Source organism: Sander lucioperca, chromosome 17 (assembly GCF_008315115.2).
Source record: "Sander lucioperca isolate FBNREF2018 chromosome 17, SLUC_FBN_1.2, whole genome shotgun sequence".
NCBI lineage: Eukaryota > Metazoa > Chordata > Actinopteri > Perciformes > Percidae > Sander > Sander lucioperca.
Window position 1 is genome coordinate 30,981,095 of NC_050189.1, and position 21,348 is coordinate 31,002,442.

Sequence of the window (21,348 nt, forward strand, 5' to 3'; positions counted from 1 at the left end):
ACGGGGTGTTTCAGCTTGTACTGCAATGGGAGGTATGTGTTTTCTACATTCAGCTGGAAAGCAACGGCCCGTCTCCCCAGAGGAGACTGCTCTCTGTGGATGATCACAGAGGCAAATACAACCTCCATTTGAAAACAAGTTTGCGGGAAATTAAGAGCATATATGAGTGGACTGTGAGAAATGAGGACGAGCAAGAGGGGACATGTACTGAGTTAACTGTCTGAAACGGAAACTTTACTCATGTGACGCATCTGTGGTTTAGCAGTGGTGTCTATGAGACTACAGTTGCAGACTGAGCAGCAGTGATTAACCGGTAACAGCAGGCTCATGGGAATGACTTGAATGGGAGTGTGTGTAGTACAGTTATTTTCCTTCATAAATCAATATGCACACAACACAATATACACAAAACAGGAAACCTTAATAACCAAGACAGTCATAACATGGGACATGGATGTGATATGATACAACGATCAACTATAGATAGTATATAGTAACAGGGGCAGGGCTAGAAGGGAGGCACCAACCCCCCTGAAATATGATTAAATATTAAATACTGCTGTCAATCTGCCAATTGTGATTTCCATTGGATCAGAGTTCTGTCACTTGGCTGCCTGTTCTGCCAATCTTCCCAGCCCTTGTTCCCAATTAATGTTTCCATGGTGACTATCCAAAATTCTGATACCATGGAACCAGCACAGGATTTAGGTTTTTTTTAAGTGGCAGACTGAGCCTATAGAAAATGTGTATTGTATTTGGATATACAATTTGTTTAAAATGAAAACAAATGAAACTAATAATGAATGTTATTTTTATTTAGCAGAATTACATTGTGTTGTTCTATCCAATGTATCAATATTTCCTATATTTCTAAGTAGATTGTCTATGCTGTATTCTGATAGTCTTAATTAGCTTTGTAGCAACTTATTTGGCAATGGCTTGAATGTAACTGATGTTCATTAATATCAAAAAGTTACGCACTAAAGCTTTAAATCAAAAATTCAGACTAGGTCAGAATTGTGACATATTTTATCTATTTTGAATTAAATCAAACATTTAACTTGGTTAGTCAAAGTTAGGAAATGCTAGGTCAGGATTATGACATACTAAATCAATATTTTGAGTTAAGTCAAAATTATGTGAAAATCATGTTTCCATGCAAATATTAAGATTTGGCTTGACTGATTAATTATTTAGTTAATAATAAATCTGTGTCAACTTTGTAAGGGAACATCAAACCATTACCAAGTCAATATTATGAGAAAATAAGTGAAATTCTTGACTTTTCATCTTACAATTTTCCACACTTTAGCTTAGCATTCTAACATTTGCTAAATAGCACTAAAAACAAAGTAGGCAACAGCTGAGGTAAATAAGAATGTCATTGCAGGTATGTAGTTATACACCAAAGTATTGGACATTTTTAAGTTTAAATTATGACATAGTAAGTCTATATTAGATGCTACGTCAAAACGATGTAAGTTAAGCCTAAAACATTATAGGTAGGCTTAAAATAAAATAGCCATATTTTGACTTTGTAAATCAGAATGTTGCATCAATTGTAGCCTATGACATGAATCTGTATTATGCTTATGCTAACCCTAACCCTTGTCTCATAGACTTTAATATGTAATTGTTTTCAATTACAGTTATTTTTTTTCTTTCTTTTTGTATCACTCCTACATTTGTTTTTGTTTTCTGACCGAAAAATAGCACGGACAAGAGCATAAAACTGAAGGTCGACACAACCGGACATTTTTTACAGTGTAGAGTGTCTTCGCTCATGCGTGATTTGACAACAGCGCCACTCAGGACTATCTGCACACAGACGCCTGGAGTGTGTCAGCGTATACGGACTGGAGTTGTGTGTGTGAGTGTGTGTGTGTGTGTGTGTCTGCTGACTGGATCGATACGCCAGCAATTAGTCAGTTCCAATTAGTTCCTATTAACCAGTGGGCCAGCCAGTCAGAGTGTGTTCATCTGCTGCTGCTTTCTCCCCGGACAACAGCAGCTGGGATGTGTGAGTAGGAAGCCCGCCAGGCTCACCCACAGCACCCAGAGGTGTCGCCAAACATGGACAGGGTAGGGGTGTCATTCCTGGACCCTTTGGATGATTACGAGTTAATACACCGGATTGGGTGCGGCACCTATGGAGATGTGTTCAAGGTGAGTGAGAACATTTGCTCGTGTTTTCACCGCAGCACAGACAGAAAAAAAAGAAAAAAACTCAGTCAGGAGTGGACGTGTTAGTTCAAGAACAGAAATGTCTCACTGCGCACACACACTACAGGGTAACGTTATTTCACTTCCTGCCATCAAGGTGAAACTGTGTGTGTGGAGAAGTCTCTGATTAAATAAAGTGCTGCATGTGGCAGGTTTTTGATAACCTGAGGGATGATATCAAGGTTATCAAAAACCAATCAAGAATGTATCAAGACTGATGTTCTGATGATTGCCTCTGTAAGGGTTACATTGCCTTTTTCTCCTGCAGACCACACAATCAGCAAAATATCAAAATACAATGTCAAAATAATGTTCACATTATACGACAGAACAAAAATACTTAAAAGCGTTAAATTCATTTGAGGGATCTCTGGGAAATAGTCAGTATAAAGGAGATGGATCCAAAACTGTGTGTGTGTGCGTGTGCGCGCGCCATTATGTCATTACAATCACATTTTATTTAATCATTTCAACCCTTATAAACAGGCAGGTATTTTACAAAGCACAGTACCAGCCTGTTGCTTCAGATGTGCCACAGGTTCATGTTTTCATAAGGGTGGGCAATATGGATAGAATCTCCTATCACGATGTTATTTAATATTGCAATAGTGATATATATTGTCATATGTTTAATTATCTGGAAAATCAAAGTTAATAGATAAAATAACTAGACAGGAGAGTCTGTTTTTGGCTAATTCCAGAGATATAAATATATAATTAGCAGATCAATTGATCGACTATTGCAATCTATCTACAACTATTTTGATAATCATATAATTTAATGTTTCAGTCAATTTTCAAGCAAAAACGTCCAATATTCTATGGGCCCAGCTTAAAGAATTGTAAGGATTTGCTGTTTTACTTCAACATATCTAACAGAGGTCAGACAAATCAAGCAAATTGAAGGCATCACTGTGGGCTGTAGAATCTGTAAATGCCATTTTCACTATTTTTTAACATTACATACACAATATGATGATTAAGATTAATTGATAATGAACATAATCATTAGTTGCAGCCAATCAAGGTGTCACTTGATGGTAAACGGTTAGATTTCACAATATAAACGATATGGCAAAATCTCTGACGGTCTCTCTGATGATCACAGTATATGCTGTCATACTATCCAACCTATGTATTCAGTAGGAAACGGGCTGGTGTCGTCTCTTTCTGACGTAGTGATTTGAGCGTCAGGATGCAAACATCCTGTGCTGCTAACCCGCCCCGGTGCCTTGTGCATCCTGCAGAAGCAACACAAGAATTTGCATTGTTTCTTTTTTTGTAACACCCCAGACCAAAAACATGGGGGACTTTATCATAAAATATAAATAACCCATTTGCTTGCTATAGAGTTATTTACAGATTCAACCTTTTTTACAAGGTTGTAAAAATAGTTTAGCAAATGTTTCTTTTCCGTGACACGTTTCAGTTTGTATTCAGCGGTTTGTTCATGACAGACTTGCCAAACTGTACACCTTATGTTCTGGGCTAATCATTCAAACAGCAGCTTCAGAAACTGCTCTGCCTACAGTGTGTAAGGCAGGGGTCACCAACCTTTTAGAAACTGAGAGCTACTTCATGGGTACTGAGTCATACGAAGGGCTACCAGTTTGATACACTCTTCTGAAATAACAAATTTGCTGAGTTTGCCTTTAGTTATATATGATTATTAATGATTAATGATAGTCATCTACGTGAAGACACTGATCACGTTAATGATTTCTCATTATCAATAATTATCAACAATGACTTAACAAGGTGGGAAACAGATAATATCAATATTCAATTTTCATTTTTAGAACAGGCCTGAGGGCTACTCATGTGGTCCTTGGGGGCTACCTGGTGCCCGCGGGCACCGTGTTGGTGTAAGGCCTCCAGGACGGCTTCAGTGCTCCTCAGATTCTTCAAATGTGTGAACTGTTGAGGGATGGACAGCAGACTGTGAAGGCCATAGCATTAGCATAGCAGTGAGCCCTTGTGTCCTGTATTTGTTACATTTGCCACCCTGTACACACACTTCCTCTTATTTGTCTGTAAGTGAAGCTATTGGGTGAGATGATTAAGCTTTCAGAATGAGATGTTATTTCAAGAGAAGCTTCAATTTGGCGAGTTTTTTTTTTTACTTTGCTCTCTGTCTTCGGTTGTTGATGTCTTAAGTTAAGACCAAATCCTAGATAATATCTCTTTTTTAAATGTACATGCAGCAGTTATTACTCACATTGGTGAGAAATCAGGAAGTGAGCTTACCAGCTGCTCATCTCTGCTGCAGGCTAGCGGCTCCAGGCTGTTAGCTACTACTAGCAAAATACATTCAAATCTCAGACTAAATTATCAGTGGTTGAGTTGCATTGCGGGTAATTTAGAAGGAAGAATGCATGGAATAAAAAAGACAATATTAATAGATTTTGATAATTTTTTGATAGTCTCTCATAGTCTCCCATTGCCAGACCTATCTCCACAGCGCTGTGGGGTAAGGTCTGGCTACACTACACATACATTTTGGGATAAGGGAAAAAAAAAGGTCTGGGTTGTTTGCATTTCTTTAAACCAATCACAATCGTCTTGGGCGGCGGTAAGCTCCAGACGCAGCGACGGTGGCTCTGCAAAATGGTCTCAGGAAGGAACTTGTTTTGGTGGAACATTTGCACAATGCAAAAGAAAATAGCACATACAATATTAAATGAAGTTAACTGTTGACACAATACAGTAACGTGAGCTATTTAAATTAGCTGGATACATGGTTAAACCTCATTAGCTCTTATCAGTGTATCTCCGTGTGTACTTTGTCCACGGCAATCCCGCCAATTGGTCCCAAAACGTTAGAGAGTAATTGCCGTAAATATATATTAAGTAAATCTTTACAATCATTCAAGGAAAGAACCAAGCAGGCCTGCCTTGTTGCACAATCCAAATTTTCTTCAAAACCTGCCATTTTCAGCGTGTAGTTGTTTGACAACGGCAACACACAGAGAGCGGAAAATGAGGGGCAAAGCCTAACATCATGCACCGGATGTCGTGCTTTATTCTTGAAATGTACTTCGGTTGATGCAGACTATGAGTCTGACAATGTTTAATAGGAGTTTAATGCTTAAGCAGTGGAGTACTCTTTTAAAGCTGCATTGATTGTATTTATGGCCTCTTGGGTCAGTGAATCAAACTGTAAACACAACGTTAAATTATGGCCTTATAAAAGTGCTAACATGTTAGCAAACTGTTGCTTAATTACACATCCAATAGACACAGAGCAATATCATTCATTTGCAGTTTTGTCTGATGAATATAGGTCCTACATTCCCTCTATTTTAGCTCTGGTTTGGTCTCCACCGACTCCTGAGGGAAACGCTTCTATGTTTACCAGCTGCTCTCTAACTGTGTCTGTCAGCTGTTTGCTGCTCAACAGGTAGTGTACAGAGCTTTTTCACTGAAAACAACTGCTGATGAAAATTAATTTGATGAGAGCAATAAGACTGAACCAAAACAGTAAAGCTGCTGGCTGTAAAACAAAAACAATGTGCAGAAAGACACTAAAAAGCTCTTTAGGGGATTAGAACTCCACATAAGAACTGAGAAACCCACAGTTCCACCAACACTGTTTGATTGACAGGTGATTCTTTTCCCCTTAGATGATGACAAACTGCAGATTAAGGTTGCGTCCAAAATCGCATACTCTACACTGCATACTATATAGGGGTGGTACGGTTCATGAAAAAACATTCTTGCTGCTCCTGAATTTCAAAACAGACTCTAATGGCGTCTCGTTCTGAATACGATCTCGTATTTTACGAAAATAGTTCACCGAAAAGTGTTTCTGAAAACATTTTAAGCGAGAAATAGGCCATACAGTTGCTGAATCTGTCTGTTTTTTTAAAGATTTTGGTCAGATTTTGAGAGGCGCCGAGCCGACCGCTCCTCAGGTGGAGTGCGGAGTGCTGCAGGTCACGTCATGTGCAGAAATGTCAAGTGGGAGAGATAAGGAAGGCTGCCCAAGTTGGAGGATGCTCCAGCGTCGTATATAGTCTGGTGTGTGGGAACATTTTGGATTTCATGTTACCTATGATGACAGCGGAAATCAAACAATAGATAGAACTGCCACTGTGTGCATGTATTGTGCAACATGCATTCAATATGCTAATTTTAGCTATATATCATATGCTGAAGTATATTTCTGGAGTGTTAAAGATTAAAAGAAAAAATAACAAGAACCGTACAGAACCGAAAACCGTGACCCTAAAACCGTGATACGAACCGAACCGTGGATTTTGTGAACCATACCACCCATAGTGCCCGCTCTACCAACTGGGCTATCCGGGCGCCCAATTCAACATACTTTTGTATAAATAAACAGTAGTGTGTATCTTTTTGGACGCACTAAGTTGTCATTTTCAACGTCACTTCCTGAGAGCCTCCTTGCCATTGAAGACGCGTAACCATGGTAACCCCTGCCCCCTCCGCTCTAGCGGCATTGCCAGATAATGCTTAAATGACTGAAAAAGGTGAATAACTACACCAACAGTCGTTTAAATATGTAGAAATGTAAATTAGAGCATTATCGACGTTACAGAGCTCATTGGTTTCTGTCCGTTTGTCTGTTATGAACGTTGTCGTTACTACTGCATTGCATTGTGGGATATTTATGCCGGCGTAGTGTCCAGTATTGCATACTGTAATATTTTACCGGAAATAGTATGCAATTTGCGTACTATTGGTTTCAAACTAAGGTTTCAGACATACTAAAAAATCTCACATACTGTTTGAGCCTACTAAATAGCATGATAGTATGGAATTTCGGACGCAGCCCATAACATTCTAATATGAATAATATTCAGCTGACTTTGACAGTGGTTTTCTGAACCCTCTTTGCATTACTGTAACATTTGGACACATTGCAGCCTGTGTGTCCGCTGTGAATGGGAGCTGCTCTACATACAGTAACAGACAATAGCACATTATCACTGCTCCCACTGCTGCTGTTGGTGGGTTTGGTGGAACTGTAACTGCAGTAGTCAAGGGTGAAACCTCTGGACATGTGACTGTTTGGGCTTTCAATGGAGTCTCATTACACTGCTATTATTCAGAGGAAACTCAGCTTAGAGCTCATGTGTGTTTGTGACCCTTTATTTAGTAATCTTGATCCATGTCCTCCTGTGGCTCTTAGCAGCCACAGCCAGTCCAGATGGAATGTTTCTATCTTCAAGTGGTCTCTGACTTCAGTCTGGTGATGTCGGGGTAGTTCAAATGGAAGTATTATTTTTTAGCATGAAAAGTAATTGGAAACACCAGGCATTCAATCATAGATTGGCATGAACTTGATGCATTCTGCCATGGGTTTTACTGTAAAGATCAGGAAGGCAGCATCTCTGCCCCTCTCTATGATTCATCTCTTCATGGATTGCTATTGAATGTTGGTGGAAATAAGAATAGAAACCTTTGTTCTGTGATTCTGATGAAGTGACAGCCAACCCTGACTGGAACAGTTAAAGGAACACTGAAGACACTGTAGCCTATGAAGTCAAGCCTCTCAAAATACAACAACGCACACGTGAGCCCCGTCTCTGTGCGGAACGTAGAGTTTTTCCTACATGCCTCTACGACATTTAACAGCCAATCACAAGCATTATTACATCTTGGTAATAGCATGCTGCGTGCTTATTGGCTCACCGACGCGGATGAGATTTACTCCTTAGGTATTGAAATTTGGTATTGAATGACATGGCATTTTTCGATACTTGATACTATGGAGGAAATTCGGTCGGTGCCTAAAAGTCCCAAAGTTTGGTACCTAGCCCTAGCTTTGAGACATGGATGCTGAGCAGGGCTGTTGTCAAGTCCACATTTGTCAAGTCCAAGACCAGGACTAGTCGAGACTGAGTCAAGACGGAGTCCAAAGAGGTTCGAGTCCAAGTCAAGACGGAGTCCAAATGAGAGACAGTCAAGACCGAGCCAGAAAAAAAAGAATCCTCTTCAAGACCACTTACCTTGTTATAATTTATGTGATGTGAGAGACAGTATGTCTTCTAGAGTTACACATTATAGGATCAAATTAGGCCATATTATTTACTTTACGTATAAGAATTTCACTTAAGTCACATAAAGCTAAAGTGTAATTTCACATTTTAGATGTTATTCTGTTGTAACAATACCATTCTGGACTGCCAATGGTAAATGTAACATATAACAAGCAACACGTCACTAAAGAAAATGGAAATTTTCCCATTCTTAAACTTATTACTTGTCCTGAAGAATCCATAGTCCAAAGTGCTCGCTGACATTGTGTCTGTGGCCAAAATAAAAAAATAATTGATGCCTGATGATTGAGGTATATGACGTAGCCAAGCATATACCAGGCAACCAATGTCACTGCCTGTTCTAGATGGATTTTGATGGATTAAACTAATACCTGTTTTCTGAACAAGGGTGCTTCATCAATGGTTTTGTTTTGAAGGAGGAAGTTAGGGAAGTATGTTGTCACACTTTTCACACTGTAACATTTACTGAGCATGAAACATCACAATGGTATCAATGTCATACCAAATGAAAGAAGGAAGTCTTGGGAACATATGTTGTATTCATAACATTTTCATATCTTATCTCATTACGGAGTTGTAGACTGTTGAATAGAGAATGTGCACTTGTGACAATTTGCCCCATCGGTGGGTAAATTGTCACACTAGATTATCTAAAAATAACTACTTATTTGTGAGTATTGATTTTAATTTTTAAATTCAAACCAGAACTGGAAATGTAAACAATCATGCCTAGATAATCTGGAAAAACAATACACATTTCAATCAAAACACATTAAGTGGCAAGACCACTTTAATTTGAACTTTAAACTCTAACATTCTCTGGCTTGCACGTAGATTCATGATAACTGAATGGAATGCTGCAGATAACTTGCTTTACTTAACATGTTTAACCTCTGAACTAAACAGATGCCCTGTATTTGACTAATCAGACTCATTTTCACAGACACAATTATGTCACACATAAATTGCCTGGCCTATAAGGTGCAAGCATCATGGGCCCATTTGTTGCATTTTACACATTTTACCCAGGTCTCTTTTGGACAACTGTTTGAAAGTGGCTCCACACAGACGAGGCAGAAGCACTCTTCATCATCTGATGATGACTCTTGTATAATTTTTCTTCTCTTAGCTGCCTTGTTCTTCATAGGTCCAGATTTTGACTGGACCTGATTTTGAATTGCTGATTTGCTTTGTTTTCTTCCTTCGCTGGCTGGTCACATGTGACAACCCCCCCCAAAGTCATTGAGACAACTTGCCCCAAACATTAGCATGTGTGCTAATGTTGGCTTAATCTCAAAGTTAGCTCAACATAGCACTTCAGCTAAAGTATCAAAAGACACGTTATTGTCTCCTCTATTTTGTGCAAAATAATTATTTTTAACATTCATACTTAACGTTTCTTTGCATAAAATTTAAAGTGCAATTTTTTTACTTTTTAAGCAGAAAAATAAAAAAATTGTGCTAACATCAGATTAGAGCGACCTTGACCACATGTAAACAGGAAGTTGACTATAGAAGAAGAAGTCACACAAAGTGGTTATTTGATTTTTGAGATAGAGCATCTAGTGGTGGAGTTATGAGCAGTGTGACAACTTACCCATGTGACAACTTACCCCGCTCTCCCCTACTTTAGAAAAAAGCATATAGTGCTGGACTTGGTCGAGACCAACTAGAATATTTGGCGAGTCCAATGGCCGAGTCCGAGACAAAGCCGAGTCCAAATACCAACAAGTCCGAAACAATAGAGAAACGTCTCCAGTCTGAACTCTACAGCCCTGATGCTGAGTGTAGAGAGCAGTTCATATCACTTATTGTGGAGGTTAATTACAAAATCCAGATTATAAAGCACTGTGAAAACAGCTTGTTAGAAGACTGTGGTCTATAAGACATTCCATTTCCGGGATTGTTCAGGTCCCGCCGGAAATTCCGCCAGATGTCACTTATTTTAGGCCGGATGTCCCACACCTTTTGCTTTCTTTGTGTTGGCATTCTAAATTCTGGTCGATTTATGAGGACTATGTTTAACTGCTCCTCAGATCTCTGCAGGGTAAATCCAGACAGCTGTCCAATCTGAAACATTACCTAAACATTACCTGCTAAACATCAGAATGTTAGCATTGTTATTATGGGCATGTTATGCTGCGTTCCAGACACAATTTTTAGCCCGTAAGTTACAACTTCAAGTCACGACTCACAACATGAGCTGACTACCTAAACATTGTGCCGTTGGCAGGGTTCAGGTTGGCTACCTAAAGTTAACGTTAGCTAGCGGCTAAGTTGATGTTAGCTAGCGCTAGCTGATACTAGCAATTTCTAGTCGGTAACATATTTTGGGCTTCATTTAATAAACGTAACCTGTAGTAGTACACAATCGTATGTGTATTGTTTTGATTACAATGTACAATTTACGTTGCCTATTTATGTCTATTTATTTCTATTTCTCACCGTTAATCACCGGCGTCTGTACAGCATCAACAGGGGTCGCCATTGTTGTTTATGTGTGTGTGACGTCAAAAACTGTAACTGGGAGTACAACGATCTAGTACGAGTTCACGGGTAGTAAGTTACAGATTTGACTGCCGTTCCAGGGCACTTTCACAGGTAGAAGGTTGTGAAAACACGGGTTACGGGTTGCCTGGAACGCAGCATTAATATGCTAAAGTGTTTGGCTCAAAGCACTGCTGTGTCTAAATAACACCACAAGCTGTTAGCATGGCTGTAGCCTCATCATAGTCTTGTTATATTAACAATGGATCAAATGACTGTGTGTGATATGAAAGGTGTCACTCATAGTGACATATGCAAAAAAGTATAACCCGACTCTACAGCAACTTTTAGCTCTACAGAGCTTATTAGCATCTTTGTGCTAAAGTTATGTTGGTTGTGTTATGGTTGTCTTTACTGTTCTGCTTCAGTGTCAGCAGACAGTTAGCAACTAGCTAGTGAAGAAAGGGGAAAGGAGCTAAAATAAGAGTAAATATTAGACTTATATTCATCAGGTGGACACAAACACAACTCTATATGTTGAAAGAGTCATAAAGTCAGCAACCTGAAGCAATGTTTTTAAAGTTTACTAACATTAGCTAACATTAGCCACCATAAGCTACTGGTCGAACCAGACCAAGTAAGGCCATAGCAACAAAACCCCTAAGTGTATTAGCTTTAGGGTGTGTTATTGCTTGTGAATTCAACTTTTCATTTTGTAAGCTAAATAATTTGTTATTTCTTATTTCAAAAGTTACTTATGAGTGCAATATAACAAGCACAAGACTACTTTTCACACCTGTTATCTTGCCAGTTTCACATCAGTTTTAAGTTTCTATGTTCAGTTCAACATCATGTTGGTGGGCCATTCATGCCCCATGCTTTACATATGCTTTCAATACTGAGGTGGTCTCATTATAATGAAATTACAGTTGGCCAGAGGACTGTATATCGTTTTTAGCTCAGACATTTGGGTGCCTGATCAAAGTGCAGTGAAGTTTCCGTTCTAAGTTCGTATGTAACCCTAAACTGCTGTTATTTCAGGCTTGGTTATGTAAAAATCTACTCAGAGACGTTACTATCACTGTAGTCACAGGAAGCACTGCAGTAGAACAGGAAAGAAAACAGGAACTGCAGCCGAGCCACAGGTTGTGTTGAGGCGACCTGCTTATCCTATTGGCGGCTGCTTCATTTGTTGTGGATGCTTAGAGTGAAAAGCAGTCCATCTGACGTCAGTGCGGTCCCTGAATGGGGATGACTGATACTCCCAGTAAGAATAGAGGAAGTTGAAAACACAATATAGCTGCTTTGAAACAACATCCACCATCACCTCTGATGTTGTCAAAATAATTTGGGTCACAGATTTCCCCTGACTGATTAGGATTGCTACTGGACTACTTTTTTTATTATTTTTTTGGGCTTTTCTGCCTTTAATGGACAGGACAGCTAGGTGAGAAAGGGGAGAGAGAGCTGAGCCAACCTGGCCACCTACTGGACTACTTTGACAGTTATGTTTTGACTTCAGTATTGAAAGCTCTGCAGGCTGTACTGAATGAATGAATGAATGTATCTACCTAAGCATTTCCTCAGATGCTGTCCGACTGTCCATTACATTTACACATCAGGGTATGGAAGTGAACCGAAGTGAACTGACTGCAACAGTTAAATGCTTAATTCATTGTCAAGAGCTCGGTTGCTGCTTATCAGTGTGAAACTATAGCTTGCTTGTTGAATCGTTGATAGCAAATGAAAAGTTCAATGGGATTTATGTCAGAATGACTTAAAGCCCCTCTGTGTTGGATTTTAACACTTTGCCTTTTGCATCTCCTAGTGATCGTATCAAAAAAGACACTGTGGCTGACAGCATCCTACCCAGGGACACTGATTTTAAAGCCCTGAAAGGCTCTACTGGAAATTTCAATTTTGTGATAAACAAAACTGATGCCCTCAGAATAATTCAAAAGATGTTAAAGTAGAAGACATTTGAAAAGAGATGGAGTCCTATAATGAGCTTATTGATGCAGTGATTACCTCAACTCACCTTATGGGCTGGCTGATGCATTGATAAGCCCAATTATCTAAACAGGCTGGTTAATGTTGTGACCTAACACAACTATCCCTCTAACCCCTAGAAGATAGCTATATAGATGTATGGTTATTTTATTTGTTATTAATCCAATTGGTTAGTATATTTGCGTTTTCTTTAAATTATTTAAATTATTTTATAATTTTTTAATATTATCTTATTTTACTATTTCATTTATTATCTATTCATGTTTTACTTATTCCTATGTTGTTGTATTCCTATGTTCCTATGTCATTATGCCAAACTGTAATGGATAATATAGTCTGGCTAGTCCACACAATTCACATTCTGGGATGGGAAAAAAAGGTGCTCCGGTTTATTGGCATTTCTTTAAACCAATCACAATCGTCTTGGGTGGTGCTAAGCGTCGGACGCAGGTACAGAACCTCCGGCGGCACCGGAACTCTCCTGTAAATGAAACGTTGCTGATATAGACTATGCTTTCAGTAACACAAGAGAGAATTTTGTAATAAAAACACTGTTTATGGAGAAGAAGGCTGGCGAAATTCACAAGTTCACCAAAGGTTGGTATATCGTGAACACTTTTACACAATCACACATTAAAAAGTGCTATAAAATTATTTTATATTCCGAATACAATGTTGTCAGTGTGTTAATGTTGGAGTTCCGACCCGACTCTTAGCAAACAAGTGATTGCGCCTGCTTTAGAAAGTTAACTAGTCGCAAGTTTGCGGTAAAATGCAGTTGGGTTGTCGAGGTCAAAACACTATATGTAGCAGCTGTGAATCAAATAAACTTATTACAAATAATGTTATGTCATTGTATGTGTTTTTCTTACACTGAATGTTTGCTGCTTCAATCCAGATGAGTATTGAAAAGTATTTCCCGCAACTGAAAAAGGCACGTGTTGAGGATGAGGACCAGCCTGAACCGGAAGTATCAGTCTGAAACAGAGCTCTATTTATATTGTCATGTTTTTAATTTGTTTACAATATTTTCAGGCTTCAACCAGTGCTGCTCAAGCAGAAAGACACACTTGGAGAGAAAGAGATAGATTCGTTAGGCATTGAAGAAAAAGTAGGAGAGGACAGCATCGAACAGCCCATATGTATCAACGGAATACAAGACAGATTGCTAGTAAATCTGCTGTGAATCTTCAGGGATCCAAGATGATGAATTCAAATGTGTTTGGTGACTTCCTGAACATTTCACTTGTGCAATAAGCATCACACAGTCAAAGAATAAGTCTGTAGTAAGTGATACTGCTATCAGTCTCACTCTCTGACTCACCTGGGGCTTGTCTGGGACTGCCAGTAGGAAAGAGCTCCGTGTGCCAATACTATTTGTATTGATTTACGTGCTCTAGAATCAATACAAGGTTAAAGCCAAGGTGGGACAGCAGGCTGAACTATTTTTAAGTCTTCATCATCGAGATAGCATATTGTGCAGTTGGATATATGCCCAGGTTTACTTATCTTAATGGAGCAGGCAGGTGGCGGAGCTCCAACCATGACTTAATGTCTTCACACTCTATGTTTGGTCATGATGTGATAGATAAAACAACAATGGACTTCATGCAAGAATATTCGTGTTTTTTTGTTTTTTTTTATTGTTTTTTTTTAAGATTATTTTTTGTGCATTTTTAGGCCTTTATTGACAGAGTCAAACCCGGGCCCGCTGCGTCGAGGAGTAAACCTCTATATATGGGCACCTGATCTACCATCTGAGCTATCCGGGCACCCTATTCGTGTGTTTTTATCCTAAATCTCTCTTACTTTTTGATCGCAGTTTGCCACATCTGATTTGCAAGGCCTCATATCTGCACAGATTTGTTGCTTGAATGCAATGAAAATGGGCAAGTGCACATTTATGTGTGAGTGTTCATTAGGGTGTTTGTGAAAACCTGCACATTCTTAAGAGCACATTCGTAAGTAGGGTTGGGTACCGAAACCTGGTGATAATATGGCACCAGTGCTTAAACAACCGGTATCTACCAGACCGAATAGCAACGCTGATTTCGGTGCCTCATTTTGGTGCCACTGCGCTTCTCTCTGATGCTCTCTGTTAACACTAAAGTTACACTTGACAACAGGTAGCTAGTTGACAGCTAACGGTGTAAAGTGTGACTGTATTTCACTGTAGAGGATTCCAACACAGGGACGTAACCGTCTGCAGCTGCAGCTTCCACAACACAGAGTTTCACCTGAAACTGGTAGCCTGGTGCATTCAAAGTTATTGTAAAATATCCTTTTCCCATCTGGTGATTGTTTTTGTTGTTTAACAGCAATTTACTAGTGAAATAAGTTATTGTTATTACTTTATTAATAAATCATTTAATTTTGACCATATGGCCTTAGCAATAAATAAGATGTTCTTAAATGTGGCCGACTGTCGTTTTGTGCTCTTTTAAAAAAAAAAAAACTGGCATCGGAAAAAAACCCAAACAATTCCAAACCCTATTTGTAAGTGCAAATTCATGAGTAAAAGCGTGTTCCTAAGTAAGAGGACGTTCATGACCAACAGCATGTTCGTAAGTAAGAGGATGTTCATGACCAACAGCATGTTCGTAAGTAAGTGTAGGTTCATTAGTAAGAGCGCGTTCGTAAGTAAGAGTACGTTCATGAGAAAGTGTGTATGTAAGTAAGGGCAGGGCCACCAGCAGGGGGGGACACAGGGTCAAGTTGTCCCGGGCCCTGGGTCTAGGGAGGGCCCTCTAACCTTAAAATAATCTGCTGAGGGGACCTTTGGAGACAACTTTGTCTTTGGACATCTTGTCCTGGGCACGAGCAAGACACATGGTGGCCCTGAGTAAGGGTACATTCACAAGTAAGGGTGCCTTCATAAGTGCACATTCGTGAGTAAGACCACGTTCATAAGTAATAATAATGATAGCTTGGATTTGGATTAGAGCCTTTCAAGGAACCCAAGGACGCTTTACATGTAGGCAAAACAAGTAACACACAAACTGAACGAACAAAACAGCAAAATAAATGAATGGATTTAGTGGTGGCGAAGTTTGCCTGGGAACAACAGTATTTATTAAATTGTGTGGTCTAGACCTACTCTATCTGTAAAGTGTCCTGAGATAACTCCTGTTGTGATTTGACACTATAAATAAAATTGAATCTAATTGAATTTAATGAGTGTAAGTTCATGAGTAAGAGCGCGTTCATAAGCAAGTGTATGTTTGTAATAGTTATATAAGACTATGTGTTTTGCTTCATTATTAGCACCACAAGGGAAAAAGATTAGTAGCTGTACAGCTATCTTAAATGCTTTCTTAAGCTATCCTAAATATCCTAAGTTCTTATATTACAGAATATGTGTTCCCTATTCAATGAAATATCAGACATTTTGGCAACGAATTAGCCAACTAACTGATGCCAATGTAAAAACATGTTGAACTGTTAAACTCAATAAATGTGCTCACCACCAGCCTGGCAGAAAGTCTTGTAATGTAATCTAATGAGTACTGCATATTGTTTTTGTTTTTTGTAGGGTGTTGTCTGGCATGTCCTCTGAGTGTTGGGGTATGTTAAGTAATGCAAAACCATTTTGCATTGCTGCGCAAAACACAATACGCCTTCCCTGAGGAATAGAACAACTTGAGACCAGCTGTGTGAAGGCACAACATCCAGTCTTTCAAAACCACAACAGTGCGCTCTACCACAGCAGGACTACACATATGATGCACATTCATCTCCCATTTGTTCTGTGGGCTGACTACAGTTGTAATGAGCCAAGAAGCTAATGTTTTACTTCGGTTGACTTGTGAGAAAGGCATGATAATACTGCATGCAAAATAATGCAAAATAATATTTAATAATTTTAATTTATAAGTACCTATAAGCTAAATTAGCACTTTGCTTAAGGTGATACCTAACCGTGGTAGGGTCATGTATTTGTCGGTCGCTGAGCAGGTTGCATTTTTAATTTGATATAATTTGGATGTTGATGAAGTTCACTGCTTGCACAGTTTGGATGCTTAAGTGTGTGTGTGTGTGTGTGTGTGTGTGTGTGTGTACAGTATATTCCATATAGATACAGATCATATGTTAATGCAAGGTGTAAATGGGGACCGTTTTGCTCAACATCAGTGTAAGGGAATGTGACGTAGGAACAAAGGGAATGTGGGTTAGTCTGTTAAGAGCTTTGATTATCATAATCCAACCCATCCCGCTGTACTGTTCCCCCTGTTTCTACAACATGCTCACCATTTCTAACAAAAACAAACTCACCAAGATCACACACGTCACCTTACTTGAGCCCCCCTAAAAAGGGTCTAAAATCGCCCATGGTGTAGAGAGAACTTAGTGATGTGATGGAGTGGGTTGGATTGATGTGTCTTTCTCTAACAGGTTTCAGATTTCTATGAGATCGGCCTATGGTTATTTAAAACCATGATATTTGATTCTGGCATGTTCTCTGTATACAAGCTCTTTTTCTAAGGTTTGTTCTTAGTTGTTTCTGATGCACAAGGGCATCCAAAAGATGCAAATTTATTTCATTTAGTCATTGTCAACAGAATACAAGGAACTTGTTTGTATAGGAGATTGAATTCTGAACTCAAATGGCTTCAACCCCTATTTAACTTTACTGGTTTTTGAATATGCTTTGGACCCAGCCCTGTGTACAATAAAGAGTATAGTATAGTGCATATAGTTCTGACTATTGTATATGTTCTATCTCTTTCAGGCTCGAAACATCAGGACGTCTGAACTGGCAGCTATCAAGATTGTCAAGCTAGACCCTGGTATGTTACACATGACACAACATGCTCACATCTGCTTATTTGCAAAACAGCAGTTATAGATTTTTTTTTCCTACGATTTTTTATGATTATTTAAATTTAATTGTAAATCAACAGTGATATTTTGGGAACTATGCTTTTGTTAGTCAGCCGGCATAGAAGATAAATAGCAGTTTTCATAAGAAGGCTTAGCACAGGACAGGGTTTGCGATTTCCTCTTGTTTCCAGTCTTTGTGCTAAGCTAATCCTATATGTGAGCGCCACTTTCTAATGAAGATGTAAGTTGATGACATGTCTTTGCTTGGATATACAGTAGATTGTTTCTGTTAATATAGAGCTACAATTCACCAGACAATCATTGCACAATCTGACATACCTCCAACTAGATATTGTACGTTGTCAGACGGATTGCAACCAAGATTTTGTTAGATTTTAGATATTTTTATTATCATTTACTGTACCCATTTTGCACAGTGTGACATACAATGTGCCTGTAACAGTGTTGCTACACAGTGTATTTATTTATTTATTTGTTGATTTTTTTTTTTTACATTTATTTTATATCTTACTCTGGGGCAGCAAAAATGCAAATTTCCCAAATTGTTGGAATGTTCCTTTAAAGTTTATGTCTCCTTTTTTAAATTAGAATAGGTTCATTTTTTTTCAAGTCTAAAACAATGCTGACATGCTCATGTAGTGTTTTCCAAAGTTACAGACCCCCTTTATGCTTTCAGTAACACAAAAGAGAATTTTGTAATAAAACATCTGTAAATTTCAGAGATACTTATTTCGACCAACTCAAACTGAAGCTAAACTTAGGATGGCATTTATGCCCTGAAAAAGGACTATGGATTTTTACCTTTCCACTTACATTGTAATATGGACAAGAGGAACAATTACAGAAACTAATAACTCATGCGTGTATTATTTTAACACAGATTTGAAAAAATCTGAACCTATCCTTCAATAAATTAATAATATATGTGTGATGGGAAAAGAGCCAGCACTAGAAGCATTGCCTTTTACTCTGTATTTTCACACTTCATAATCTAAAGTATCATATCTGTACTGGTACTCATTAGTAGCAGTGCATCATAACGAGGCTGTCATTCCCCCAATAAACGACCCCATAGGTTGTTTGTACAAAGAGCTTATTACGACCCGTATTTACATTTATTGTGGCGGCGACCTCTTTACCTTGCACGGCAGCTGGATTCACGTGATATCGCAAGATCACGTGAGAATCACATTGCACACGATTTTGTGTTAACCAACCATCTGGCGCGTCAGGTTAGCAGCCTCTCGTGACTGTAGTAATTATGACGGGAGCAAAGGAGGAAGACAGGTGACGTAGTATCAAGAACAAAAGGAGGATGTCGAGGTGAGTGGATGGATGGGTCAACAAACACAGACTTTCACCAAGGAGAACGCTGTTTGTGTCCCATGTGAAACCAAAAGTCAATTTTGACTTATTTTAACTAACTAGAATGTGATGTAACTATTATAGTTACATTCTACACACACACACACATTCTACGTCCCGTACTTACATACGTAAGTTCAGTAACTTAACAAACATACTTTCCGTATTTTACAATCTTTTCCTAAACCTAACTAAGTAGTTTTGTTGACTTAATCCTAGTCTGGCATTGCCAGACCTTCCTCCACAGCACTGCGGAGGAGGGTCTGGCTAGTCCACACAGCATTCCTGGATGGGAGAAAATCGTGCTCTGGTTTATTTGGCATTTCTTTAAACCATTCACAATCATCTTCGGCAACGCTAAGCGTCGGACGGAGCAACGGTGCCTCTGCAAAATAACCTCGGAAAGGAACTTGTTTTGGTGGAACATGTGTATGTTCAAAAGTTGTTTTAGTCGTGCAACAGAAAACACTGAGGAGCAGTTAACCATAGTCCTCATAAATCCACCGGAGTTTAGAATGCCAACACAAAGAAAGAGGAAGGCGACGGACATCCGGCGGAATTTCCGGCGGCACCTGAACAATACCGGAAATGAAACCTCTTCAATATAGACTACCTTATTCCTAACCAAACTGCGACAGTTTCACAACCACATGTTTAAATCTGTGACCGTTATGTTTAGGTATGAGGACATGTCACCGGTAGGGGCGCTAATTTAGGAAACGCTCTTGTGGGTCGTATTAGAGGGTAGGAACAAACCACCTATGTGGCCGTATGGGTTGGAGGACTTGTTGGTCATAACGCTCCCAGATACAGTGATTGATATTTCAGCCTCATATACTAGTTCTCCCATTAGTCTAACCCTATGGTTTACTGGTCTATAATTGTCCCTCCAGCTGTAGGAGCTCAGTGTACTAACACCAGACTGTTGTGAGAGAAGACACTAAACTGTCTGTCTGTTCAGGTGATGACATCACGTCCATCCAGCAGGAGATCACCATGATGTCGGAGTGCAAGCACAAAAACATCGTGGCCTACTTCGGCAGCTACCACAGGTGCTGTGTGTTTTCAGCCCATCCACTGCACATGTGTGGAATCATTCCTGGGATTGTTGGTGGACTGAAATATGTGGAATTTGACTTTTATTTCCCCACACTGCTGCTGGATTCCTCTCCCACTCTTTCTGGTGCTCAGTTAGATTATTGGCACAGCAGCTCGTGAATGATACTGTATGTATTTGTGGGCGATAGTTTAGTTTCAGACTTTATTAGGGAGTGTCTACTTGTGAGCGTTTCTTTTTTTGATGCTGAATGCTTCAACGTTGTCTTTCACAATCCCTGAACAACCGGGGAAAAAAAGCACAGCAGCTCATGTCAAACACCAAGATAAATGTTGTGTGTCTCTTTCCAGGAACACCAAGCTGTGGATCTGCATGGAGTACTGTGGTGGAGGCTCACTTCAGGATATTTACCATGGTATAAATACAAAAAAGTGTTAGGAATTCTGAATGTAGGCCTTGTATTTACATCCATTTAAAGAACAATGCTGTATTACCATTTAAAGAAACAGTGGAAATGTTCTTTTGTTTCTTATCCAGAGCAAGGTGAAAAGATCAATATCGAGTTCACATCTGTGTGTCCGGTACAGTGATAATGTGGCATTCATGCCACGTTGGCACAGTGGGAAGAATGGGAAAACTGTTGTTATTCTGTCTTGGGGTAGCCCTATTGATAACCTGCAGCAGTTAACAAGTGAAAGCATATACAAACACACAGTGTATAGCTTCTCTTTACTTAGCTTAGCTTCTTTTGTATCTGCTTTTACTTGTTAACCCACTGCTAGAAATATGTAATGCAAAACAAGCCAATTTAGGTTATTTAAGTGTGTAGCTACAATGCCCAAAATGGAGGTAACTATCTTGGATTAAAGCATGAGCGCTTTTGAACATGCTCAGGACATGTTTAGCCTAGCTTAGCACAAACACTATCTCTCTGTCAAAAGTTTTTAAAAAGCCTCCAAAACAACCACGCCATCTGTTGTATACATTGAAATTTCTTCTCTTGACTTGTTGTTTGAAGGTGTAGAGTTATATCTATGTTTCATTTTTTGACCGAGGTTAGCGCTGTAATCAACAGTAAGCACAGCTAATGCTGCATTCACACCATGTGGCAGAAAGAAAAAAACCTTCCTTTATAGATAATTTTTTTGGGCTTTTCCACCTTTAATGGACAGGACAGCTAGGTGAGAAAGGAGAGAGAGAGGGGGAAGACATGCAGGAAATCGTCACAAGTTGGACTCGAACCCTGGATCTCTGCATCGAGGCATAAACCTCTATGTAAAATCTGCTCTACCAACTGAACCAACCTGGCCACACCTTCCTTTATTCCTACTTGGGAAC

General features: G+C 39.2%; 1 protein-coding gene across 6 annotated transcripts in view; it reads left to right on the top strand.

Moving 5' to 3' along the window:
- Positions 1-1,801: 1,801 nt before the first annotated feature.
- map4k2 (mitogen-activated protein kinase kinase kinase kinase 2) overlaps positions 1,802-21,348 on the top strand; it is a 57,634-nt gene continuing 38,087 nt past the window's right edge. For all 6 annotated transcript variants that reach the window (XM_035993734.1, XM_035993735.1, XM_035993736.1 and 3 more), the window contains exons 1-4: positions 1,802-2,166; positions 17,476-17,533; positions 19,915-20,005; positions 20,361-20,425. In XM_035993734.1, the coding sequence (XP_035849627.1) occupies positions 2,074-2,166; positions 17,476-17,533; positions 19,915-20,005; positions 20,361-20,425 (307 nt within the window). In that variant the 5' untranslated portion in view covers positions 1,802-2,073. The remainder of the gene's footprint in view (positions 2,167-17,475; positions 17,534-19,914; positions 20,006-20,360; positions 20,426-21,348) is intronic.